Genomic DNA, 25,892 nt, shown 5'->3' on the forward strand with positions numbered 1-25,892 from the left:
TGAGAAACGGGACGTTCAAATCATAGTTCACAGCATCTGCTAACATACTAACAGCAGCTATGTATAGTTTCGCCGAACTCGGACATCCTTCCCCGGAGACTTTCAGGAGTCAACCTATGAGTGTGGAAATGGAAGCCAAGCTGAAAGCTCATGAGCAGGCTCAGACAGATGCGTGGCTGAAGGAGAAGCCCCTCGATCGTCCTAAAAGGCCCACGAAACCTCGTCCTCAGCAAGCTACGAAACAGTCCTCGAAGTCTCTCCTAGACCCCTATAAAATCCCGTTTATATCGTCAGATTCGGAACGTGAACCCATCTTCCCACATGTCAATGCTTTGACGCCTCACACTGAACCGAAGAAGTTCTACGACCTTGGCCACTCGACAATTATCCTTCCAGATTCGGCTCAAATAAATGCAAACGGTGGCCTATTTCTGCTTGTGTCTGACGTTGACACAACCTGGCACGCTCGTTTAAATTTACTCAGCAACTACTCCCTTTCCAGCACAGTCGACAAGGGCAAGACTTGGCGCCACTATGCCACAAGCCAGAAATCTACAGACATAGTAAACCTCCAGCAAAAGCGGGAGAAGCTTGAACGCCCCGAATACCTAATGAAGCAGTCCGGGATAAATTGGAAAAGCCTGCTCGGGGGAGATGCGAAGGCCAAGCTGCTTGACAAGATGCAAGAGCAGCAAAAGGCAGATGACTGGGCAGAACTAGCAATGCAAGAAGTAAAAGCGAAGCTTAATTCTTGCCTAAAGATTGAGGCGAAGCTGATCGAGATACAGAGCCGAGAACAAGAAGTCGAGAGAAAGGAGCGGGTATTCAAGGAGGGACAAGAGAGGGCTAGGGCGGATCCTAGTAGGAAGGCAAGTTGGGACCGGATTATGGGTAAGTATCGCACGTGAAGGTGAGACCACTCGAAAGTCGTCGCCGCGAGAGTGACCTTCGTCTTCTGAAGGATTAAACAGCTTGTAGGATGATTAATCGCTCACGAGGGTCTATTAGTGGCCTTTACCTCTGTTCTTAACGGATCAAATAGTGGATTTTGCTATACAGGTAAGCGAAAACTGCCTCGTTGACGTACTGGAGATAGAATGTGTAAGCACTTCCGTAGGAATCTGGTCCTTCAATGGTTGAGGGTTGAATGCTATTGTGCGGCTACAGATTACTAAATTCGATAAAGTTGCTTATTGTATCTTCTGATCATTGAATTCAACTTCGCTATCTGGCGAGCCAGAGACTTTTGCCGTCTTGAAAAGCGGTGTCTGTATCATTTGTGATCACCGTTAAGAGCGAGGATAGAAAGATGGAATATTCCCCGAACAATGAACAATGCACCCGCAGACAAGCACAAGAACCATCATTTCAGTAGAATAGTAATATATTATAGCTAGCTTCAAAGCTCCTAGCTAGATAACCAATGCTAAAATGTGTCTTGTGTCTGAGATACGTTTCCATTCTCTGTCTTGAAGATTTCTCGTGTTTCTGTGCGGAATGTATACTAGCACTCGTCTTTCTCCTCCCTCTACCGTTCCGCGGATGAAGCATGTCTTTGTGTGGCACTCGTCAAAACAGTATTGGATCGATTGTCCGCAGTTGTCTTCACAGTCAAGAGTTGAGAACCTTTGTCACCTTGTCGATGTGATGAAGAGCCTTTCTACAGTGGCCTCATTTCTTCATTGCTTCGATAGCAGATTTGAAAGACGCCTTTTGCTGCTCCATCTGCGAAGTCTTGGTCCTAACGTCAAATTGAAGTTGGTCGATCTCCAGCTTAAGTATGAAGTTTTCCTTCTGGCAGACGTCAAACTCAGCCTTCTGCTTCTCTAGTCGCTCAGCATCCTCCACTTTGATCTTTGCCTCGTCCTTCAATTTTTCGATCTTTTCTTTGAGTTCTTCGTTCTCGTTCTGGACTTTGACGTATCGTTCAACCCCAGCGGTTTTCGCAGCAGCCACTTCTTTCTCTAGCTTGCTGTTCATTTCGGTGATCTGACTACTCTTGAAAGAGCTCTCTGAGAGCGCTTGCGCCAGCAAATTGTCCAATTTACGGGCACGTGCCACAGCAGCCTGAAGATCATGGTTACTCGAAGCGACAGCCATGTCCGCCTTTTTGTTGAGAGCGAGAACTTGCTCTCGAAGCTCTTCGACTTCTGACCTTGCTTGATCTCTTTGCTGCTCAGCGACCTCCTTAGCAATCTTCGCTTTCTGGTGCTCACGATTTAGGTCACTGACTTGGTCAGCTAAGACGTCGTTGAGCATGTGAAGCTGTTCCGCCTGTTGACTGCCTGCTGGCACCTCCATCGAAACCCCTATCGCAGTGGTGCCGGAGCTCTCAACTTTAGTCAGACCAACAATCGGAACGGTCTTCAGGTGTTCCATCGTTGAAAGCTGCACCTTGGCTTTTTTCAGTTTCGCTGTGTCGTCTTGCCGTGTGTTTCGTAGTTTGCTGCCCACGTTCCTGTGATACGTCAACTCATGCATTAAGAAATGGATGAGTTTGATGCACTGCTCGTATTGCTTGAGGTCGAACGTGGCGCTTGTGCTGGATGGATGTGGCAAATTTCGAAGCACGCTTGTGAAATATCTGTATGCCCAATCATAATGAGATTGTGTGGCAGATCTCTCTGTAACTTCCCTCATATTCAGAACATAAGAAAGAGCATTGGCATCGTCCTTGACACGCTTGATTCTCTTCTCTGGTCGTGGAGGGTCTTCGTCCATTGCTTTGTACTTCTCATCGACTCCGTGATTGTCAATCATGTTTGCTACCAGATTGACCCAAGATTTTTCAAAATCGTAGTCGACTCGCGGGATATCTCGGAGTCTCATATATGTGTTCCCTTCGGACTGCATAGTTGACTGTTCACTTGTCAGATCGTTTCGGTCCCAGGAGCTATACCGTACCTTCGCGACCTCGCTTAACACCTATTGATGGTCGCGTTAACAAGAGACGGTCCTGGTATGACCAAGTGCGGATTCATGCAAGTCGTAGGCAGAATATTCCTGTATGAACAACCAGAAGTCAAGACGCTTGCCGGAAGGACGAAATATCAGATACCTTTATGCGCGAGGTATGTTTGGGAAGGACGAAAATCTGAATGAGATGTGAGCCTTACGTTGAGTATGCTGATTGGAAGATAACAGATTGAGGCAAGATATTAGCGAACTTGAGTTGATTGTCATGGAATTTTGCAATTCGTCCTTGAATTCGTCTCACAAAGAGACAAGCTCGCTCAAACTTTGCTGGGACATTTGGAGCCCAACTCCAGACCAAGTGAGATCGGAGGTAGTAAAGAGAATGAAGCGAAAGAGAGACCTTGTAAAGTCGCTGCAATGAGACGCATCTCTGTCTTCTAATCAAGAGGATGGTAGCGCATCTTCACTGAAGCATAAGGCACTACTCTGTGGCTTGTGCACGAAAAGCTTGAGTGTCCTGTGGATTTCTCATAGATACTCGTTGTAGCACATTGTCGACAAAGTCGAAGGGTCATACAGTTGAAACTTCCGTCTTGAGCACTTCAACTTGCTTCTGTTATGAGTTGACACTCTCCAGGCTAACAACATGAAAGTCATTCAACACAGAGACCGGATGGCGAAGGATCGTTAGGCATGCCGCATGCTCCTAGAGACGACCAGCCCTTCACTCGGATGGAATGCACATCGGTGTTGCTACGAATCACCAATCTCACAAGACTTGGAAAGTCACAAAAGTTGGACAACGTGTGCAATAAAGGTAATGACAAAGGCACCTCACTCTCCTCATTGATACGAGAGTAACCGATGATCTTCGATGGCTCCAATGTAGGACCGGCTGCTATGCCAAACGTTGCCAACCATGGCCGAAACGCAAATAGTCCTGATGCCTGACGGCACCTCTCCTTACCTCACTCACATTGTGTCGAGTGTAGCCTGTCTAACGTCACTCCTCTCAAGATATTCTCTGGGCAACAGAGATGCTCAAAAGCGTCTCCCAACCGCTTCCATACACGAGCTCGCCGCTCAAGCTTGCTTTGTCAGGTAAGGTCAATGCCCTTCGAACTTCCATGAGATCGTATCTGATCTCAGTAAGACCTCTGGCTGTTTCTGCGTATAACTTTCACATGGCCTGTCACCAACGGCCTTCCAAGTATTGTACTTCCATTCTATCCTTTCAAGTCTGGATCACTAGATGAGCTCTACCCGAGTCTCCCAAACTTGTGGGCAATCGGCCTACATTTACTGCTTGTCGTTGTTCAGGGTGCATTTATTCTAGTACTTGTACCAAGCATTTTGCTAGGTGTTCCTGTTCCGCTCTTGGGATGGACGCCTACATGTTTGATCATTATCGTTGGCTTTGTGGTGGGTAACAACTACTTTTGCACTCTACTCAATGGCACAGAACGACGTTTTGAAAGCTATGTCGACCAGTCATGGGAGAAACACGACGATGAGAGGTGGATCTTTGTCAATGGCGTTGCAGCAGGAAGTCATTGGATGCAGAGTAACCTTGACAGGTAGATGTACGGGCCTGTACCAATAGCTAGAAGCTAACGAGATGCGTAGGCTAGCGTTGACATTTCGCAGACCGGTACATGGCATCCACAACAAGACACGTGGAATAATCTTCGATGTAATTGAGACGATAATCCAACGTACTTTTGGGTATGCTACGCCGGACATTAGGGAGGTCTATGCGGATGTCGTCAAAGTTATCGAAGATGAACGGGACAAAACAGCGAGGTACAAGAAGATTGTACTGATACTGCACAGTCAAGGTGCTGTCGAAGGCGGATTGGTCTTAGACTGGCTCTTCGCCGCCGTTAGCAGGGAGCTTCTGCAGAAATTGGAGGTCTACACTTTTGGCAGTGCTGCCAATCATTTCAATAGTCCGGAATTCGAAGATGGCACCAGAGTGATACAACATATTGAACATTATGCGAATCTAGGAGATTATGTCAGTCTGTTCGGAATCCTTCATTTCAGACCTCTACCTTTGAAAGCACACCACCAGCCAGGTCAGGTCCAGGAAAAGATCGTGAACCGGTATGTGGGTCGATTGTTTGCTCGTGCGGGCAGTGGTCATCAGATGAATGGAAACTACCTGGACAACTTTTTCGAGATGGATCTGGACAAGAATGGCAGGCCAAATAAGGTGAAGGAGAACAACGAATACATGGATGGTGTGCTTAATGAAGAGCTACTAGAAGGCTATCAGATCATTGGCAAGGTATCGGAGAGGGATGTCTGGGATTGTGGTGGTCAGCGTGAGCGTACAGAACGAGCAGATGGAATGGCCAGGATGATCAAGGACGAGAGCCGACTCTGGCGATATCGCAACGGCATGTCACCATCAGAATGAAGCATTCGTCGTAGAGGATTAGTGGTGACCAGGAGTATTATACATGGCTTCAATTCGTCAAATTGTCCATCGGATACTTGCATCAACTTGAAACTAGTATCGTGAAGACGCGCATGACCAAACAAGCCTGTGATGCTGCCGGCTTCCCTTCTCAAGTTCTTCCGCCGTTGAGCAGTTATCGGCAAGTGCGATCCGATCTCTTGTGGAGGTCACAATCGGCCAGGATACCGCTCGGCATAGATCGCGCCGATAGGATTACCGCGGGGTGCACTGCGTGTTTGGGGGTCTCCAAAAATTACAGATATTGCTTCTTGTCAAGACATGAAGAGCAAGCCTTAGAAGACAATATAGGGCGAACTCGAAGTCAAGCGGAATAAGTATGGAATCGTACCTGACGGGCAATGTGCCGGTCGATGACACACCCCACAGCCACCCAGTTCCAGAGGCAGGTGTATACGTGCCTGCAGTCACTCTGTTCGACCCGGACACTGACAGGCTGTGTCTCGATGATCAGGCAAAGTATTATGCCTACCTGGCTAGCACAGGCCTCAAGGGTCTGGTCATTCTCGGCACCAATGCTGAGACGTTCTTGCTTACTCGAGACGAAAGGGCGACTTTGATGAGGTTGGCGCGACAGTCTGTACCTCAAGGCTATCCAATCATTGCAGGAGTAGGAGGGCATTCTACTGCGCAAGTACTGGAGTATATTGCTGATGCACACGCTGCTGGTGCGAACTACGCGCTCGTCCTACCCGTAAGTTGGGACTCTCCTGCGCTGGTCATAAACTGCTGACAGATGTGCGACAGTGTGCATACTTCGGCAAGCAGACGACTCCGAAAGTGGTCGAGAACTTCTATAACCAGGTAGCACAAGTTTCACCGCTTCCAATCATTATATACAATTTCCCGGCAGTTTGCAATGGACTTGATCTCGACTCGGAAATTATGACCACGTTGGCGCGGCAGAATCCAAACATTGTGGGAGTCAAGCTCACTTGTGGTTCAGTCGGCAAGATCACAAGGTTGGCGGCGACATTCACGCCATCACGCTTCGCCATATTCGGTGGCCAGTCTGATTTTCTTGTCGGTGGTCTGGCGGCGGGTAGTCAAGGCTGCATTGCAGCTTTTGGCAATATCTTTCCCAAGACTTGTGTCAAGATATTTGACCTTTGGAAGGCGGGCAAACACGACCAAGCACTAGCGCTGCAAAAGATGTCAGCACATGCAGAATCGCCGACTAAAGCTGGTATCGCGAATACCAAGTACGCGGCCGCAATGTACACCGCACCAAGAGCTGGTGTAATGAACGCAGAACCACTTTTTAGACCAAGAAGACCGTATGAAGAGCCCAGCGATGCTGTGAAAGCCAAGATTCGGCAGGCCATGGATCCATTGAACGAGGTCGAGAAGACATTATGATCGTTGTTGGTTAGTCAGCTCGATAGTCTTAGCTAAATCAGCAATGCTGCTCATCATAACAGCAGGGACGATTATTAAAGAGCTACGTAGTAGATGCGTCCTGCCGTCAAACCCTTCAGCACACAAGTAATGCAGAACGCATTACGAGCACCTACAGTGTTTCGGCCTGTATTCAAGGTTCAACCACAGTACTGACTTTAGTAGAGCAAGGGGGTATCTGCAAGAGATTTCAATGACAACAGTATTGCAAGATAGTTGTAACTTCTTGGTCGATGTGGAGCTGCTCGGAAGCCCAACTTGGGATAGTGATGCAAGGACTCCTGCATGTCTCGCCACGATCTGTGTCCCATAATTCCTGCGATGTCGTGCATAATAAGAGGCTACTATATGTAGCCACCTTTCCAGCCACAGTTCCTGAAACAACGGTGACTGAATCAAGTTGGTGGTGCTGTTCTCGCATTGTGTATCGAAAGGATGTCCAGTCTGGCAGATCGGAGTACACATTCACTACGAGAAGAGTGAAGTGCATGTGTCAAAGTAGATTGACTTTCGGTAACCATTTCTGCGTTCTCATCCGCCCCCACCAGGCAGATACAAGTTTGGGCATCAGCCAATTCATGGCCGACTTGTTCTCTTGTCAGCAGGTCCCTTTGCAGCAGAACTCTGGAAACATGTACACACTATCCATGACAAACCATCCGGAGCTGCAGCTTGAAAGTCTAAGAGACGCTCTTCACTGGCGTATTGGTACCGTGGTACCCGTGTGAAAGCCATGCCACATCGTTGAGCTGTATATGAGCTACGGAAACACTAGTCTTTGTGCAGCGCTCACCGGTGGATGTTTAGTGGCCGCATCAAGCGCTTCTCTGCATAGTGTGGATCCCCACCAGCAATTTCCAAGGAACGGTCATGCAAGCTGCGAAGCTAATCCGCGATTAACTCGCACTTGCCAGCCTCATATGGTATCGACATCACGACTGCGACTTCCGCAAAATCGCAGTCTGTCAGGATGGCGAGCCGTGCAAAACTCCACACAATGCAAGATACTGCCAAGTATTCAATATCACCACGTCGTCTTGCGTTCAACTTGAAGACGGGAGCTCTGCCCTAATCTTGATTCGTGTTCGAGAGTACTGCTATATTCTTACAACTTTGACTCACTTGCCAGAGTTGCAACGGACGGAGCCAAGCTCTGGACCATGTGAATGATCCACCGTGACCGAACACAATCGTTGGAGGAAGAGTACAGTACCTTCGTCTCAAGTGTTCTAGGTAGTGTGAACTCTGTGCTTACGGTGGCATAGAGGATTACAGTTCTCGTTTTAAGCAGTTGACTGGAGGTGGTTGGTCAAAGTCAAGAACACAACCTACAACCAACCTCCTTCAACTTATACAATTACTGCCCGGTTACACAACAGTCTGGTCGGCGAGATCTGTGGCACGAAGCCCTGCCGTGATGCGGAGATCAACACTGTTATCGTTCGCGAATGCCAGCGTCCTCCTCCTCCTAGTCCTGTTCTGCCACGTCCACACTGCGTTCTCTGCAGAAGAAGAGACGCAATACGTAACATATACCAACTTAGATGGAGAGACGCTTTACTTGGATGTCAACAGGGAACCCTCGTTATACACAAAACAGTATGGAGACTGTCAGGGCGACTCGGTCATATCGGTTACGCGATTTGACGCAGCATATTACAAAGACAACATGACAATCACTTTCAACCTGGGAGGATATACTCAAGTGGCCAACGAAAGTGTCATCATGTATATCGGCGTCTATGCTTATGGAGAGAACCGGTTCAATCTCACGTTCGACCCATGCTTTGCCAATATTCACAGTATGTGTCCCATAAATGCTTCGGTTCCTATCAATGCAAATGGTGTAATTCCAATTGCACCAGCCGACGTCGCAGGCATACCGGAACTGGCTCTTTCAATCCCTGATTTCGAAGGGCAGGCTATACTGCGCATCTTTGGCAACTCAACCCAGTCGCAGATTGCTTGCTACTCTGCAGTCCTCACCAATGGCAACTCCTTTTCTCACCCTACAGCAATTGGCTCAACGGTCGGTTTCTTCGTTGTACTCGCATTCGCGGCATCTGTGGCCACGGCCATGTACGGACAACACCTTCAAGAGACAAGGAAACACTATGCACACTCTGTGTCTATACTGGTGGTCTTCTCCGTTCTTCAGCATGTCTTCTTCACAGGCGCGTTGTCGATGAATTTTCCTTCAGTACTAGTAGCCTTCTGGAGCAACTTTGGCTGGGCGTCGGGAATGATATACAGTTCTTCTGTCCAGAGGTCAATCGACCAGTTCATCGGTAATGATAGAGGCAACATCAGTAGTATAGGGGCTCCGGCTTCTGGAGAAACCGCTGTCAACCTTGGAGGTGGTTATTCATTATCGTCAATTTACAGGAGGAATTTGCCATCTCTGCAGCAAAGAGCCGTTGCTAACACCACAACTGGCTTTTCCTGGTACGGAACTGAGGTTGCAGCTGGCCTGCCCTTGCCTGGTAACTATTCTAGCTTTGCAGGGACTTTGAGTGAGCTGCACATTCCTGCGTCGGCTGCCTTCTTGACTGGCTTAATTTGGTTTCTGGTGTTGCTTGCGCTACTGGGCGGGGCAGTACTGTGTTTGAAGATCGTCCTGGAGCTGTTCGCAGCAGCCAAGCTGATAAAGACAGTACGCCTCGCATTCTTTCGAGCCCATTGGATCTATTGTGCAGCCATTCTGATCTTGAGGACATGTTATGTCGGATTCTTCGTGATGACTTTTCTCTCCCTGTTTCAAATTAGTATAGGTGGCGGATCAGGCCCACTTGCCATAGCAGCAATAGTTTTCTGCTTATTTCTGCTTGCTGTGGTCGGCATATCGATATATGCTGTATGGTACAGATTGAGTGGCCAGCAGCTTCAAAATGAACCCGATAAGCTACAACTCAGAACTAAACCGATCGGCTGGACAAGGGCGACCAAGACTCAAGAGCCGAATGATGAACGCAGGACGATAGTTTCACTGCCATGGAGACACATCTACTTCAAGGATACTCTGGAGCGTCCACATGTTCACGACGACGATGACTACCTTATCAAGTTCGGCTGGCTTTCTGGAAGGTTTCGACGAAGCAAATGGTGGTTCTTCTCGGCCTGGCTCATCTACGAATTGGTACGAGCATGTTTCTATGGTGGGGCCGCGGGAAGTCCGTTAATCCAGGTGTTTGGTCTCTTGGCTTGGGAGATATTGTCACTGTTAATCGTCTTCTTGGTTCGACCATTTGAGAGCAACCGTCTCAATATGCTAATGGTCTATCTTCTGGGTTTCAGCAAGGTCGTTTCTGTTGCTCTTTGCGTAGCCTTTGATCCTCGCTTCGGACTAGGAAGGATTCTGACCACTGTTATCGGCATAGTCATCATCGTGATACAGGGAGTTCTGATCATCTGCATGCTAATCGCCATTGTCATTGGAAGCGTCTCGAGCTGGATGTCTCTTCGTCGGTATCACGAAGAATTTCATCCGAGTAGCTTGACTAAGACCAGGACGAAATACTTTGCACATATTGACCAGAAAGCAAGTGACAAGCCTTTGGTAAAGTCACCAAAGGCACGGCCGTCAGCGACGACTGAGGAGCTGAAGGAGCCATACTTTGCCGTCTCAACCGTACGCAGACAAACGAAGATAGAAGATGATGACCCCGAGAACAAAAGCTTCTTTGAGGATGACGCTACGACGATGGGAGGTAACAATCGACATTCCATGGTACCATCTACTAGACCTGGTAGTGTCAAGTCTCGCACGAGCGTGCCCACATTGCCATATGGAGCTCGGCGACACCGAGCTAGCTGGAGCACTCGAGACTTCTCTCAAGCTGGTTACGAGGCAGAACATATTCCGTCGGGTATGCATTCGCGGATGAGCCTGGAGAGCATGCGTGATGCGAACAGAGATAGCACAGGGATGCCGGCTCGAAAGAGAGGCTCAAGTGTACGTCACTCATGGACCAATGATCCGTCGCTTGTCGATATAGCCAGTGCAGGAGTTGAGAGTCCGCCAAACTCATATCAAACACGGCATGTTAAAAGCCAATCAGTATCGCAGAACCAACTGCAAGCAAGATACATGAACGAGGAAGAGCAAGAGAGACAGCGTCCAACAACGAGCAGACACTGACGCGCTTCTTGTGAGAACTCGACGAGCCACGATGTCATGATAGCGTGTAAACATTATTTTGGTGCTCATCATCTGGATTGCAGACTTTCTGAAAAAATTAAGGATCCTCATCGAGCGAGCATTGTTGGAGTCTTGGTTAATTGATGCATGTCAGAAGAGTTTGTATTAGTATAGACACCTTACATAATTTCACGGCACAGATAGATGGTATTTACGATTGTAATACAACATTTCTGAAGTGAAGTACGAAGGTCATCCTTTCATACCGCCATATCGTCAATACCAGTGATCCTGATTGCAACAGTTCCGCTGGTTCTGTAGGCACTGGTGCGGGTGCGGGAGCAGGACGGAGATCACTACGACGTCATCCCTGTGCCGATCAGGTCATCGTGAGTTAGGCTCTTTTGATTGGATATACCATGATCCTTGATTGTCGTAGAAAGGGAGCAGTTCCACGCGGCGGACTATTCGACGAGGCCATCTTTCGAAGGTTGATCTGACCTCAGGCAAATGCAACTTGATTTCGTAGGCTTGTTAGTCTGTCGTAGCCGTCCTGCTTGCCTCAGGGTGATTCCGCGTCATGATGTAAACAATTTTCGAGGTGCTGTCCGACCTCATGGGTGCACGAACCGCAAAAAGTCACATATAGCCTCGGAGGAAGGTGTTTGTATCTACATCTTCCCCTACTTTACTATATCAAACACATAACGCAACTTCGAAAGAGTGTGGAATTAAGCTCTCTTTCGAAGCTTCAGCGCGAAGGAGGAGTAGCTGGAAGTACCTCGTTGCAGTAACCCCAATAGTCAGCCACGTCACCACTTGCTCAATTCAGATTCGACATCTATCATCGAATCCAGAATGTCCACTACTGTACCTGACGCGGCACAGCTTATTAACACGCGAGGAGCTACGGTCCAACCTTCTGATCACGCTGGTGGTAACGAAGTCTCCTGCATTGCTCTGGAAGTAGGTAACCACTATTACTGGGTCTCACTCGACGACAACTACCTCTCACAACATCAAGCCTTACTTAGAGCCATTAAGTGGCCGCTAAGAAGTTTGCGACGTTGGAGGTGTGAATTGTTATTCCTGGCTGTCTGGCTGCTTCACATATGCATCGTTTGGACATTACGAGCATTCGAAACACCACAGGTTCAGCAGGCTTCTAACCGGACGGTTACTTGAGCTTCTTATGATCTCGGCTACAACTTCACCAAATAGTGTAGCTTGTCATATTAGGCGAAAGTCACTGCGACAGTATTTGGAGGAACATTCTTGAAAGTGTGAACAGTAAGTCGCAACCATGGCAGGTCAGCAACAACAGGCAACGGCGAACGCGTCGGCGCCGCAACAAAAAAGTCAGAGCGCCACTGAAGAGAGTTATCGCCATCTGCTCGAAGCGCTGCTCTCCTATGAACATGTCTTCTACTCACCACCAACATCGCCACATAAAGCTCATATAAAGCAGGATGGATCATCATCAAACCTGCCAACAATCTCATCACTTTCTCTTCATCCAGTCATAGAGAGCGTCTTGCACCTGCTGAACTGCGACTTGCGCAGTGCGCACTTTCTCTGCCGTCATGCACAGGTTAACCCTAAATTCGAGAGCATGTTTGTCCACGGCATATTGCATCGGATAGAGGGCGACGTCGACAACACACGAGCCTGGTATGGCGATGTCAAAGATTCAGAAATCTTCCAGCATGTATGGCTAGAAAGCACGAAGAGAAGCACGGGCGAAAAGGTGCCCGACGCTGCACACAAAGGTTGGAGACACTTCCTAGATCGAGTGGAGAGGTATAGAGATCGCACGAGCAAGAGAAAAGGGTCTGGTGGTTGGGATGGAGATGAGAATAACTTGGAGTTGAGTAGTGTGAAGAACTGGGCGGAAGAGGAACGACTATTGCGGGAGGGTTCGTTATGGGAGTTGCAACTAGCTCTGCGGTTTTGTGAGAGGAAATTTGGTGTTAAGCAAATGAGTGATGCCAGGCAGGAGTTTATAGGGATGATGGAAAGTGGTGATGAGAAACATGTGAAGATTGCACAAAGCATGGTTACTGGAGGAGAAGGTTGGAGGGAGTTTTAGTAAATGAGCTCAAGCAGCATGTATGCAGTAACTGTAAGTACTACAGCGTGGAATAGTGACTGCGTGGCTCCTGACCATATTCGAAATGCATCACGTGAACACAGACTTGACCGTAATCAGAATCCCCAACTTTATTGGCCAGCTCCTTTCAGGCGCTTGGCAGGACGAAGCCACGGTTGCTGGTCGGGGACGAAACAGCTCCGATCATTTTCCAGAGCACTTGACATACGAACTCACGGTTACTACACGTATTCTTCTTTCCCCCCCAAACCTCCCTTGAAGGCAGCTACCGTCAGCAATCATGAGCGGCCGTGAGTTCGACGATGCATACCAACTATGACCACCGTCTAACAGCATTCAGTTCGGTTCCTCGATCTCATCAAGCCCTTTACGCCCCTCCTCCCAGAGGTGGCTGCGCCAGAGTCGAAGATTCCTTTCAACCAGAAGTTGATGTGGACAGGAGTAAGAATGCATTCAAACTCGACGGAGAGATGAAGATTTTAACAACAACCTAGTGCACACTTCTCATCTTCTTGGTCATGAGCCAGATGCCTCTGTATGGCATCGTCTCCTCGGACACTTCAGATCCGATTTACTGGCTACGTATGATGCTGGCCAGTAACAGGGGAACCTTGATGGAGTTGGGCACAACACCTATCATTTCTTCGGGCATGGTCTTCCAGGTATGAGCAAAGAACGTCTAGACAACATAGTGCTGATGCTGATTTGTTTAGCTCCTGGCTGGAACACATTTGATCGACGTCAATCTCGACCTCAAATCCGATCGTGAACTTTACCAGACAGCTCAAAAGCTGTTCGCCATCATCCTCTCTTTCGGCCAAGCCTGCGTCTTCGTCTTCACTGGTCTCTACGGTCAACCTTCTGATCTGGGCGCAGGCATCTGCCTCCTATTGATCGTTCAGCTTGTTGTTGCTGGTCTGGTTGTCATCCTCCTTGACGAATTGCTCCAGAAAGGTTATGGTCTAGGCAGTGGTATCTCTCTGTTCATCGCAACCGGCATCTGCGAATCGATCGTTTGGCGCGCTTTTTCCCCTACTACCATTGATACTGGCCGAGGCAAGGAGTTTGAAGGTGCGGTCATTGCTCTCTTCCATCTGCTCGTCACATGGCCCGACAAGACAAGAGCTCTCCGAGAAGCATTTTACAGGCCCCATCTCCCCAACATCATGAACTTGCTGTCCACAGTCGCTGTCTTCGCAGCCGTCATCTACCTTCAGGGTTTCCGAGTCGAGATTCCAGTCAAGAGCAGCCGACAGCGAGGAATGAGAGGTTCATACCCTATTCGATTGTTCTACACCTCCAACATGCCCATCATGCTACAGTCAGCTCTTGCCAGCAATATTTTCATGATCTCCCAGATGCTATGGAATCGCTTCCCAGACAACCTCCTTGTCAAACTCATCGGCCAATGGGAACCACGTGAAGGCTCAGCACAGCTCTACGCCAGCTCTGGCGTCGCATACTACATGTCGCCACCTCACAATTTTACCGAGGCCCTCCTCGACCCCATTCATACCGTCATCTACGCGACGTTCATCATCGTAACTTGCGCCGTTTTCAGCAAAACCTGGATTGAAGTTTCTGGCTCTGCGCCACGCGATGTTGCCAAGCAGCTCAAGGACCAAGGCTTGGTCATGGCTGGCCATAGAGAGCAGAGCATGTATAAGGAACTCAAGCGTGTCATTCCTACCGCCGCTGCTTTCGGAGGTGCCTGCATTGGTGCTCTCTCCATCTGCTCTGATATGCTCGGCGCCTTGGGTTCGGGAACTGGTATCCTACTTGCGGTCACGATCATTTACGGCTACTTCGAAATCGCAGCTAAGGAAGGCGAATTTGGCGCCGGCCTGAGGGGCATAATGGCCTAGGAGGCAGGTGTATGTGCCTACAAGCTCAAGGCTCGGAAGATGTGGACTGCCATGATACAGTATCCCTATGGACCTTGCAGGGTGTTTGTAAGAGGTGCCATGGCCTAGAGAGCATGGAATGAGATTCATCACTCAAGCCCAGATGCGGACTTTGTGCATCGAGCATGGTCATTTATATGGACGCTTCTCAACATGTCCGAGACTTGAGCCGACGCATAGGTAGGCTGGCCCCGACCAAGAACACCGGCTAGTGCCAAAAAAGAAGACTTCGAAATATGTATGTACATTATGCTACATTAGGAAGAGTCACTATCTACTTGTATTCGCTCACTCTGCTTGGTTCCGAGTCTGAGCTCCTATGAACTGGTTAGAGGTACTTGGGTAGAGCTATGTCTAAACAGTAGGCAAGAATTATGTAGCAGAATATGAAAATCAACACAGCAGCACCTACAACCATGAGCATAGGTAAGCAGACCTACGTCCTGTCCAAAGTCATGTGTATCAACAAAGTACAGAGTCGCTTCTTCACAATAGTTGAGGCAGATTCATCAGACTGAGCACGTTGACCACCAGGCACGGTACAATAACCATGTACCACGCAAAGGCTGTACACTAATAACAGGCTAGTTGACTGGTAGCGTATTCGGATGTGCGTTGGACAGTTGTGGGCAGGATCATGCTGAAAATAATTACTCTGCGTTCGAGTTCAAGCTACATATGTCCAGCCCTGGGCTCAAGGTTCATATACTGTACACGATTGACCTCGTTCAATTGTATTGTACAGGCTTGGGTATCATGAAACACGAAATAGTACATGTAAGCTGCTGGAAACAACCCAACAGTCCTTCGATATTGCCATCTCTTCGTTGTTACATCGTCAGTCGCTAATAAACATTCCCTCCTCTTCCTCCACTTCACGAATACTTTCTCAGATCCAGAGTCAAGCTCTTGCTCGAGTTTGCATTTTGATCCCTATACACCCCAACGAGTGCCTCACTGCCCTGGAAGAATCCTGTCTTAAGACTGATCACGATAAACTGCATGCCTGGCCCTGCATGCTTTTTCACATAATTCACCAGTTTCTGCACGTTCGCGTTATCCAGAGCAGCATCAACCTCGTCCAGCACGAAGAATGGGCTGGGCTGGAATGAATGGATGGCGAACAGCAGTGCAAGTGCTGCCATTGTCTTTTCACCGCCACTCAAGTGCTCCATATCACGGAATCGCTTGGCTGGAGGCATAGTGTGGTAATTGATGCCTGCGAGATATGGCTCTTCTGGATCTGCAGAGAGGAAGGCACGACCACCAGCAGGGAACTCGGCGGAACGTGTGAGGTTGCTGTAAATTGGTTCGATCTGCTCGGAGATGTGATCGTAAGCTTTGTTGAAGAGGTCATTGCGTTTACGTCGCACGCTGTTGAACTCTTTACTCAAGGCTGTATATCTCTCGTTGACGGAGCGGTACTCAGCGTCGGTATCGTGAAGACGTTTTTCTGATGCTTCGAGGCGCTGTGCAGCATGGGAATTCGGAGTCATCTTAGCGAGTTGGGCCGTGATTCTCTCGATGTTCTCCTGAAGCTGCTTCTCCGTGTTGGAGGAGTCATCTTCTTTGAGCTCGTCTGACAGCTGGTCATAATCGACTTCTATGCCGTAGGTGGGAATGTCTTTGGTTTGTCGAGCAGACGATGTAGGCTCATCTTGGTCGTCATCCTCGTCGTCGACGTCCATGCTGTCTGGATCCGTGCCAATTGATAAGGGCATTTCGTTTATTGGCAAGTTCTCGATTGGTTCTGAATCTTCAGTAAGTGGAATCTGAATGTTCTCAATCTTGCAACGACGCAATAAGGCGTATCTCTGTGCTCCATAGCGCTGTGCTTCAGCCTGCAACCTGTTAACGTCCTTGAATATTGCATCCATTCCCCTGCTTCGTTTTTGCACTTCAGCCTTTGATTTGTTGAGCTTTTCTGCTGAGGTTTGGTGCTTTTCTTTCTGCTCTTCAAGTTTAGCGTTGAGCTCATCGAGTTCGTTCTTCATGGCTTCGAGGTCATCCTGTAAACCCTGTTTCTGTTCATTGAGTTCATCAATGGTCTGCCTATCACGTTGATGCTTGTCTTGAAGAGCTTGAATGCGATCATCTGTTGATTGCAGACGAGTCTTTTCATAGTTGAGCTGCCCTTCGATCCTGCTCTTTTGCGTGACAAATTCGAGCTTCTTTTGAGCCGCTTCTTGCTGCAGCGATCCTTGACGTGCTTCGTAGTCTCGGATATCATCAAACCCTAAGCGTTGACAAAAGTCTGCAAAAACTTCATCCTCGGCACTACGGACAGTATCAGAGTATTCCTCAATATCTTGATCCAACTCGTCGAGCTTGGCTTTCTCTTGTTGAAGTCTTGGTCGATCTTGGCTGATTTGTCTGCGCAGGTTATTTGTCTCACTCTTCTTACTCTCAATGTTTCGTGTAAGTGCTTCGATTTCATCCTGGACATATCGCAGCTGACCCTCTAGGCTGGACAACTCGTTTTGTATAGTTTGCTCTTCTGTGAATTGAGTCCGATCTTGGGGAAGTGCATGAATGTCCGCGAGTAGCTTGTCTTTGAGCCTATCGAGCTTCTCGTACTCAGCTTCATCCCATCGACGTGTGCTTTGCTCCTTGCCCCTACCACCGGTAATGAGGCCTCCTTTGTGAATCACTGTGCCGTCCAGTGTCACAGCTTTTGCTTCTATGCCCTTAGTGTATACCATACGCTTAGCAACATCAAGAGTGTCACAGACGATTGCGTTGCCACAAGCATATGACACTGCGCGTGAGATAGCATTATCGTAGTCCACAGTATCGATTGCAAGTCGCACACCAGGGTCTAGGCCTTTCATGTTCGAGCTAATAGCTTTGACTTGAATGGTGTCAAGAGGAACAAAGGTGGCTTGGCCAGCACGTTGATCTCTCAAATACTCGATACACTGCTTTGCTGTAGCTTCAGTGTCGACTACGACTGAGTCGAAGTGGCGACCTAGGACTGTACTGACAGCTTCACCATATTTTTTCTGTTTCGGTTTGCAAAGTTCGTGTAACCGTCCTTTGACACCAGGATAAGTTCTCTTCAAGGTGGCTATAGTTTCTCGGATGCGCACCTCTTTGTCGCTGGCACGCTTACCGTCGTCGGCGTCCCTCATCTTACGCAGAACTTCTTGTAGCTTCTCTTCCAGCTCCGTACGCTGCCTAGAAACCTGGAGACGCTGCGAATTAAGTGTAGCCAGTTTGTTGCGCTTTTCATCAACTTCAGTTTGTAGTAGATCAACAGACTGTGACAGGTCTGACTTACGCCCATCAAGCCGCGTTTGGTCAGTCTCTAGTGATTGTAGGCGGAATTCCAGACTTTCGAGGCCATTCTTGAGGTTGTTGTAGGTAGCTTCTTGTGGAGCACGTTCGCTTTTCAGCGCGGCCACTCTACTCTGATCAGCGGATGTTCTCTTGTTCACTTCTTCTCGCAGACGATTGTACTCCCTGAGATCAGCGTCAGAGAGCTGGCCACCTTGGCGCTGCTGTTGCTGCTGGTCCCACTCAGCTTGCCATTGAGCCTGGGCCTTTTCAACTGTCCTTAGGTCTCGAGTCAAGGTATCGACCTGGTCAGCCTGTACTTGCCGCTCTTTGTGAATAGTCTGTATTCTATTGGTATATTTTGTCAACTGTTTGTTTGACAATTCGATCTGTTCGTTAACAGGTATGAGCTTGTTTTCCTGGTTCTCAACTTCTTTTTCTTGAGCCTTTATAGCCTTCTCAGCTTTGGCAACCTCCCTTCCAGCTTCCGTGTGTTCTTTCTTAGCTGCTTCGAACGCTTTATTGTATCTGTCCAAGCCTCGATTGAGTTCCTGAATCTCATTCTGGTGTTTTTGAATTGCGATACTGGAATTATTTATTTCTTGTTGTAAGTGATACAGCTTCCACAACACATGAGACACAATGGCGTTATCACGCTCTTCGACCTTGTTCATGTACTTGTCGGCTTCGTCTTTCTGATCCTTGTACTGTCGAATTTCAGCATTGATACCTCTTCTGCGATTGACTTGTATGGACTGCTGGTCCGTTGCGACTTCTTGCTCAGCCTTCAGACGATCATAATCAGCCTTGTACTCAAGACTGCCAGAGACTTGTTCAATCAGGCGTGTAAGGTCTTGTGGCTTTTGGATAGCAATGGCCTCAACGTCGCCTTGGAAGACTAGGAAGTTACGGGCACGTATCAGTATGTTCTCGCCTTCCAGAGCTTCGTTGTATTGTTGTGCTGAAACGACTCGATCGTTGATTCTGTATTCTGAAGTGCCTTGTTGAGTAATGGTACGCTTCCATCTTTGCACTTCGCCTGCATCGTCCTCAAAAACAGCCATAACCCAAGCTGATCTGGGATCATCGCGCTGAGAGCCGACTTGGGAATCGTCCTCGACATCTGCACCGTCGCCATTAGCGATAGACTTCTTGATTACACGTCCGCGATAAATGAGTTCGGTCAGGTGCGATGATCTCAGCTGAGAGGACCTGATACCAAGGACGAAAGAAATAGCGTCCATCGAATTTGATTTGCCTGAACCATTAGGGCCAATAATGGAAGTGAAGTAGGCATCGCCAAAAAGAAGAACATGGTGACCTTTATACGATTTGAAGTCTGCGCAATAGTTAGCGTGTTCATTTTAGTTGTAACACAACACTGTTGAATAACCTACTTGACAGCTCAAGTCGTATGAGCTTCCCCATGACGACGTCTGATGGGCGCTGTGAGGATACAAGATCGTACAGGTTGACTGCACAGAAACAGAAGTTGCGATAGAGCCAGTGAAAGTGGCATGCACGCGACCCGCGACGCGTCGCACTTGCCTCGCGTAGAACTCAAAGTCACGAGGGCAGGCATGGGGAGGCCGCACTTAGGCCTTGCGAAGACCTGCCGTGTCAATGCCATTGTGATAAAAGCGGCCAGGCTTTCGATGAACAAGATGCCACTCTGGCAGGGGCAGATGACCTCATAATATCAACAGAAGTGAACCACTCCGGGTCCACCATTTTGCAACGTGTATAATTGTGTATCTGTGCTCAAAGTCGCGGAACGATCGCAAGGGACTTCCATTACAACAGCCTATGGACGCATGATCGTGTGATCGTTCGGTCTTGTGCTGTAGCCTATATTGACCTGCCTGCGCCACGTGGATACATCTGCTAATTCGAGACTCGACGACGTACATGCCGCCTGGTCCATCCTAACTGAGGCCACGTTATAATACTCTCCAAGCCGTCAACACCATGTCTACTCCTTCAGAGCCTACGAGGAAGAAATCGGAACCTTCTATCCCAGAGGATGACTCTGCCAGCCAATTCTTATCCACGACGTCGACAACAGATTCTACGGACGCCAACAGCTACATGGAGCCTCTTACACCTGGCTACCTTTCTTCTGCGCCTGGAAGTCCTCCCCTACTCTCGAGGAACAACTCGTCTTACTTCTCTAGAGACGACATGATAGACGAGACCCCTCCTGACAGGCTCACCATTTTCGACGTCTTTGACAATCTCGCCCTACCTAATAGACTCGAAAAGTGGCAGTTGGCCCTCAGTGCTCAGAAAGATCGACTAGCAAAGCAGCAGCAGAAGATAAGATCGCAAGGAACGAGTGCGCGCGACAAGGCGGTAGCAGAATGGCGCAAGAGAGTACCTACTGCCGACGAACGGTTGGCAAAATATCGAAGGCGCATGAAAACATCTCTGGACAACGTCAACAAGCGCTGGACCGAGACCGTCACAATCACCACTCGCGAGAAGATCTCCTTCATGTCCGCTGTCTTCAATATCTTTATCAGTGGCTACTTGATTGGTGTTATGCCTCAGCGCTTCTACTGGTGGTTCACTATACAATTTGCCTACTTTATGCCTATCCGCTTCTACACCTATCACCGCAAAGGCTACCACTATTTCTTAGCCGACCTGTGCTATTTCGTCAATGCTCTGTGCCTTCTGACCATATGGGCATTTCCTAGGTCGAAACGCTTGTTCATCAGCACTTACTGCCTCACCTATGGCAACAACGCAGTCGCTATTGTCATGTGGCGAAACAGCTTGGTCTTTCACAGTTTTGACAAGGTCACATCTCTCTTCATTCACCTCATGCCGCCTGTTGTCTTGCATTGTCTGGTTCACCTGACACCGCCGGATCTCCTCCACGATCGGTTCCCAGCGATCTTTAACATCAAATATTCTCCACCAGGCTCCCCCGAGCACTATTCGCTATTGGCCATGCTCACCTGGGCTACCCTTCCCTACGCTCTGTGGCAATTGTCATATCACTTCTTGATCACTGTTAGGCGCAGAGACCAAATCGCTGCTGGTCGTCCAACCTCCTTCACATGGCTTCGTAAATCATACGCGAAAACCTGGATTGGCAAAATCGTCCTTGCGCTGCCCGATGCGCTCCAGGAACCAGCCTTCATGTTCATTCAGTATTCATACGCCTGTCTCACCATCATTCCTTGCCCGATATGGTTCTGGTATCGTTGGGCAAGTGCCGGCTTCCTCCTTTTTGTCTTTGGCTGGAGCGTCTGGAACGGCGCCAACTACTACATGGATGTTTTTGGAAAGAAATTTCAGAAAGAGCTTGAGCAGATGAAGAAAGAAATGGCACGCATGCAGAACTCACCAGGCATGACGCCCGCTGCTGATCCTATTGTCGACAAAGAAGGCGAGAAGGACGTTGACAAGATCCCTATGCTGGACGAAGAAAAGAAGAAAAAGGAAGGTATCATCAAGGATGAGAAGAATGGACCGCCAGCCGATGATCACCCGGCAGACACAGCAGGTGCAATAATGGAGAGTGTCGAAAAATTGCTGGATTCCACATAAGTTGTCAGAGCTTAGTAGAGACGGATGAGCACTTTATTAACCATAGCGACAAGGAACAGCGTTCAGGATGAAATTACTTGGCTTCTTGCTTGGAATTGTGGATTTTATGATACCCCAAAACGTGCGCTTGGGGACTGGCGTCCAATTTTGATTTAGCATATCCTTAGTGGTGATTTCGGCCGAGGAGTTCTTAAAGGACGAGCTCGTAATTCCGAAATACTCTTTCTTGCAGCCGAGTTTGCTCGATAGTTGTCTTCCTGAAAGTGTGTAGCGTCCGTAGGACATTGGCACGTTGCTGCCTAACTCTGGCGTTCTTCTCTGTCATGTCGCTGTCATGTACCCTGCCACTCATTCCTCCCCCTGATCCAATAAGTGTGCATCTGTCTTGCCTCTAAATTTCCTCCCGAATACCTGCTCCCGGAATCTTGTAGTCCTCTTCAAGGACAACAGCCATCGCCACGGTTCTCATTGCATTGTATCACCCGCCATATATTTTCGTCTTGGCCACGTGTTCCCTCGTGCCCCTTCTTCTACCAGAAATTTTCGCCGAAGCTTGATTGTGGGTTACGATTATCTGTACTGTGACATTACACCTGCAGGATTTGTGGCGGGATCCTTTCGATGCTGTATTTGGTACGGGTACAAGCCATGACTAAATTTGGTGGCGGCAGTATATTCCCACCACCGCGTGTTCATGATATCACCCGGCTCTGGGCGGTGAATGCGTCGATCGCCAGTGTGCGATCAAGATGACGTTTCCAGGGAGTGTCGATTAGGACCTCCAGGTGCTGCAACTGAAATAGTTGCTGGAATTCAAGTGAGACTAGGCCCGCCTGTAATGAGGGCTTAGACCTTAAAATGGTATGGTTGTTCAGCAGCGAAGCTCGACGTTTGCCATGGCGAAATTGGAAACCTATAATGTATTTCCAGCGCTTGTATCGTTGCTGATGTCCTGATAGAGTGCTGCTACGCGGCACTTTCCGCGGATGGTCGACCCATGTTTGCGCATTCAACCTCTTCTGCATGTTCGCTTTGGCTTTTATCGTTGTCTCGAGAATGGATCCTGGCCGGGTGCTGTTCTCTTCCATACGTACGGACAGTGCCTGCGTCACTGTCGATAGTGCTCCAAGCTTCAGGTCTACTTTCCCTCCTTTTCTTGGCTTCAGTCCTCGTCTTCCATACAACATTGATATCGCCATATATTGTTGGTGTATTTGCCACAAATATGGACACAATTATCTGGACCGCTGCCAATATCGTTCTCGTTGGCTGAGAGCTATTGAGGCTGTAGATCGAGGCCAACCTCACAGCATTGACAACGATACAGAACGTACCAAGCAGGAAAAGTGCGCCGACTCGTAAATGCTGACCGCAGGATCGTCCGTGAACTAGTAGGATAGGATAAGAGGTGGCCAGCAGCATTAGATCAAGTACGATGTTACTAACGCATTGCGTGACCAGTTGAGCGTAGCCTAGAACACATTTTCCTGGATTGTCAATCTGCCACCATAGATGTATAGGTCGACATTCGAGGAACCCAGCCAGTACGGTAGCAATATACGTTAAGCCGGCGACAGCCCATGTCAACCTAACCATCCACCTGGCCCATCGCAAACCAGTCAAAATCTTGTTGTAGAAGAGAAGCAATAGACAAATTTGAAGCCAAAGTATACTCGTAATGAACACACGTCCGGCGAACCACATCTTGGTGCCCTTTTCGATGTCCGATAAGGTGTGCTCATTGAGATACTCGGGCCCTTCGCGAATGGCTTCGGAAGCGATGCCGAGGTGCAAGTAATAGTTTATGACAACCACACGAGCGATCATAAGCAACATTGACAGAACCACCAAGAAGAAGCTGAGGTCGAGAGGCCGGCGTCGCCATCGTGATGCGATGAGTCGAGCAAAAAGGATGAATAGAGATAGTCCTGCGTTGACATAGTTTGCATTGGTCGCCTCTCCTTTGGAGTGAAGCATTTTGTCAGCTTCAATGAACGCGCACCATGATGGTCGCTACACACAGTGTGAGGATAACTGACACCTCACGGTGACAAGTATTGACTGCTGAATGAGAGTGTTCATTGTCGCAAAAAGACACATCAGTCTGCTTGCTGCCGCTACGATGGAGAGTGCAAAACTCGTGGGGTCGCTTATTGTGCAATATGGTGCCCCGGAATATTATCACTCGGTGTGGCTGGGTTGAGGCGAAGGTCCGGAAGCGAGATCTCGATCCGACGAACGTTGTCCGAGAGTCCCAAATACTCCATTGGTCGGTGGAGAAAGAACAAGGTTTCGTTGATGCTCCCCCTGGGGTAACTTGAGATCAGCGAGTCGATCGGCCGTGAACCTATACTCGAGCAATCAGTCACTTTACGACAGCACCTCCTCGCGATCTTCTCTAGTTTTACTACGATATCGTCAGGTCCGAAGGCTCCACAGCGATCAACCATTTGGTAGCGGCAGCACCGAACGAGTAATCATTACCTATGTGTATGTGATTCTCACCAGGACATAAGGGTGGTAACCGATGATAGTCGAGCCAATTGCACAAACGGAGGAAAATGCCTGTTGGTGGCTCTGCAAAATATTCAGAACAAGTCAATGGAAAGAGCTATGACTCAAGGGCTGTGACCTTTGAAGAAAATGGTAGCTGACAAGAGGAATGTGTTAGCAACGCTATTGAACACCTACTGGAACGATCGCATAACAGAGGACTCATGTATTTGCACATCCAAAACATATCAGTTGTCATGCATTCCTGCACGGTTGGAAGCCTTGTAAGGTCGTAGCCACATTGAGCATATGTCATAGTTCAGATCCAGCCAGGTGGGCAATGCCCGACGGGCTGAGGTGGTCTGCTATCGTAACGTCCACCACCACCGGTTCTCCTATGTCTCGAATTCTCGGCACCATACGGTTGCAGGGCTGGAGACACGTAACGAGATGGTTGTCTGCTGTAGTAAGTAAGTCGAGAACTATCCTCACGGGTTGTACTTGAATGTCTTCGACGTGTTCCAGGTATCGGACTTACAGCAATGTCCGGCATCACTCGCTCCCAACGATGTTGATGCCAACCTGGAGTGGCAGATATTACCTGAGCTGTTCCATGTTGTGGCGATTGACTAAATCGGGCCTCTTCTGGGAAGGCTGTTGAGACTGACGAACCGCAAGTGCTTTCTGTAGCTGAATTGAATACGTTGGGAAGGCCATGTTGGTGGGTTCGACTAGTGACCGTACGCCTTCTCGTTATAGGAGAATCATGTAGTCGATGGTAATGTTCTCCGCGGGACTGTCGTTGATGAGTAGACGTAGCCTGACGATGAGATAAAGCATGATCGTGGCCAGCACGACCATATTCGTGGTTACTAGAGGTGGTCTCCACTCGACAATGCGCTCTGTCTTCATGAGCCTGACGAAGCATGCGTTCTCTAAGTGCCTCCCGCCTGTGATTCTCCCGCTGCTCGTGATGAGGGCCACAGCCAAACAGACAGTGCATAATGTCAAAGAGTTTCGGTATAGTAAGTAATAAGACGAGAGGACTTAGCTTTCTGTGGATCATGTCATCCAGGATGTGATCATAATATACATAATTGCAGTTTAGTCTCTTCGACTTAATCAGACATATCTGGGATATTTTCACAAAGAGTATCAACGGCAAGACACTGGTTCATAATACATCACGCCTGCGCATCCTTTGTTGCTTTGTAGCAACCATGGCAATCCCCCTTTGTTCTTTTGTGCCCCACAATAAAGGCAAGAACTGGAGTGCTGGTTCGTGGGGAATCGGCATGGTCGCTAGAGCTTGTATTTGCTGTAAGGTGGACATCTTATCCTTAAGCTCACAGTAGTAGTAAGATTTCATTGTGAGATTGTATTAAATGCCTGAATATTCTTCTAAACGCGAATGACGATCAGGGTTCTCAGTAGAATCGTGAGCGTGATTGTGGAGGAAGACGTAGAGCTTCGCGTCTCAGGCATCAAGGCTGCTATTCATTCTGTTGTTTTAGTGCCTGAGGGTTGCATCGGCAAGTACAACTTAGAGCGCGTCCTCCGGAGCAGTTAGCACGATTCCGGAACGCGATCAAGCGCGTCTTGAAACTACTAGTATTG

General features: G+C 48.6%; 9 protein-coding genes across 9 annotated transcripts; 7 read left to right on the forward strand and 2 right to left on the reverse strand.

Annotated features, from left to right (window-relative positions):
* Positions 1-59: 59 nt before the first annotated feature.
* LTR64_007283 (uncharacterized protein) lies at positions 60-1,140 on the forward strand (the record flags this gene model as incomplete). Its single annotated transcript, XM_064901605.1, has 2 exons — positions 60-891; positions 1,118-1,140. The coding sequence occupies 2 exons, from the start codon at positions 60-62 to the stop codon at positions 1,138-1,140; spliced, it is 855 nt and encodes a 284-aa protein (XP_064752681.1).
* A 531-nt stretch (positions 1,141-1,671) lies between these two features.
* LTR64_007284 (uncharacterized protein) lies at positions 1,672-3,252 on the reverse strand (the record flags this gene model as incomplete). Its single annotated transcript, XM_064901606.1, has 2 exons — positions 1,672-2,893; positions 3,218-3,252. 2 exons carry the CDS (start codon positions 3,250-3,252, stop codon positions 1,672-1,674), a joined length of 1,257 nt encoding a protein of 418 aa, XP_064752682.1.
* A 701-nt stretch (positions 3,253-3,953) lies between these two features.
* Positions 3,954-5,338, forward strand: LTR64_007285 (uncharacterized protein; the record flags this gene model as incomplete). Its single annotated transcript, XM_064901607.1, has 3 exons — positions 3,954-4,017; positions 4,277-4,493; positions 4,543-5,338. The coding sequence occupies 3 exons, from the start codon at positions 3,954-3,956 to the stop codon at positions 5,336-5,338; spliced, it is 1,077 nt and encodes a 358-aa protein (XP_064752683.1).
* Positions 5,339-5,717: 379 nt separating this feature from the next.
* On the forward strand, positions 5,718-6,757 carry LTR64_007286 (uncharacterized protein; the record flags this gene model as incomplete). The annotated part of the gene is made up of 2 exons (XM_064901608.1): positions 5,718-6,092; positions 6,146-6,757. The coding sequence occupies 2 exons, from the start codon at positions 5,718-5,720 to the stop codon at positions 6,755-6,757; spliced, it is 987 nt and encodes a 328-aa protein (XP_064752684.1).
* Positions 6,758-8,213: 1,456 nt separating this feature from the next.
* On the forward strand, positions 8,214-10,934 carry LTR64_007287 (uncharacterized protein; the record flags this gene model as incomplete). Its single annotated transcript, XM_064901609.1, has 2 exons — positions 8,214-8,598; positions 8,662-10,934. The coding sequence occupies 2 exons, from the start codon at positions 8,214-8,216 to the stop codon at positions 10,932-10,934; spliced, it is 2,658 nt and encodes an 885-aa protein (XP_064752685.1).
* Positions 10,935-12,237: 1,303 nt separating this feature from the next.
* On the forward strand, positions 12,238-13,079 carry LTR64_007288 (uncharacterized protein; the record flags this gene model as incomplete). The annotated part of the gene is made up of 2 exons (XM_064901610.1): positions 12,238-13,022; positions 13,070-13,079. The coding sequence occupies 2 exons, from the start codon at positions 12,238-12,240 to the stop codon at positions 13,077-13,079; spliced, it is 795 nt and encodes a 264-aa protein (XP_064752686.1).
* Positions 13,080-13,324: 245 nt separating this feature from the next.
* On the forward strand, positions 13,325-14,909 carry SEC61 (translocon subunit; the record flags this gene model as incomplete). The annotated part of the gene is made up of 4 exons (XM_064901611.1): positions 13,325-13,334; positions 13,385-13,485; positions 13,539-13,706; positions 13,758-14,909. The coding sequence occupies 4 exons, from the start codon at positions 13,325-13,327 to the stop codon at positions 14,907-14,909; spliced, it is 1,431 nt and encodes a 476-aa protein (XP_064752687.1).
* Positions 14,910-15,823: 914 nt separating this feature from the next.
* Positions 15,824-19,652, reverse strand: SMC1 (Structural maintenance of chromosomes protein 1; the record flags this gene model as incomplete). The annotated part of the gene is made up of 2 exons (XM_064901612.1): positions 15,824-19,563; positions 19,622-19,652. The coding sequence occupies 2 exons, from the start codon at positions 19,650-19,652 to the stop codon at positions 15,824-15,826; spliced, it is 3,771 nt and encodes a 1,256-aa protein (XP_064752688.1).
* A 540-nt stretch (positions 19,653-20,192) lies between these two features.
* On the forward strand, positions 20,193-21,782 carry LTR64_007291 (uncharacterized protein; the record flags this gene model as incomplete). Its single annotated transcript, XM_064901613.1, has 1 exon — positions 20,193-21,782. One exon carries the CDS (start codon positions 20,193-20,195, stop codon positions 21,780-21,782), a length of 1,590 nt encoding a protein of 529 aa, XP_064752689.1.
* Between the last annotated feature and the right edge of the window lie 4,110 nt (positions 21,783-25,892).

This window comes from Lithohypha guttulata (assembly GCF_036872675.1).
Source record: "Lithohypha guttulata strain CCFEE 5908 chromosome Unknown scaffold_5, whole genome shotgun sequence".
In the NCBI taxonomy this organism is placed as follows: Eukaryota; Fungi; Ascomycota; class Eurotiomycetes; order Chaetothyriales; family Trichomeriaceae; genus Lithohypha; species Lithohypha guttulata.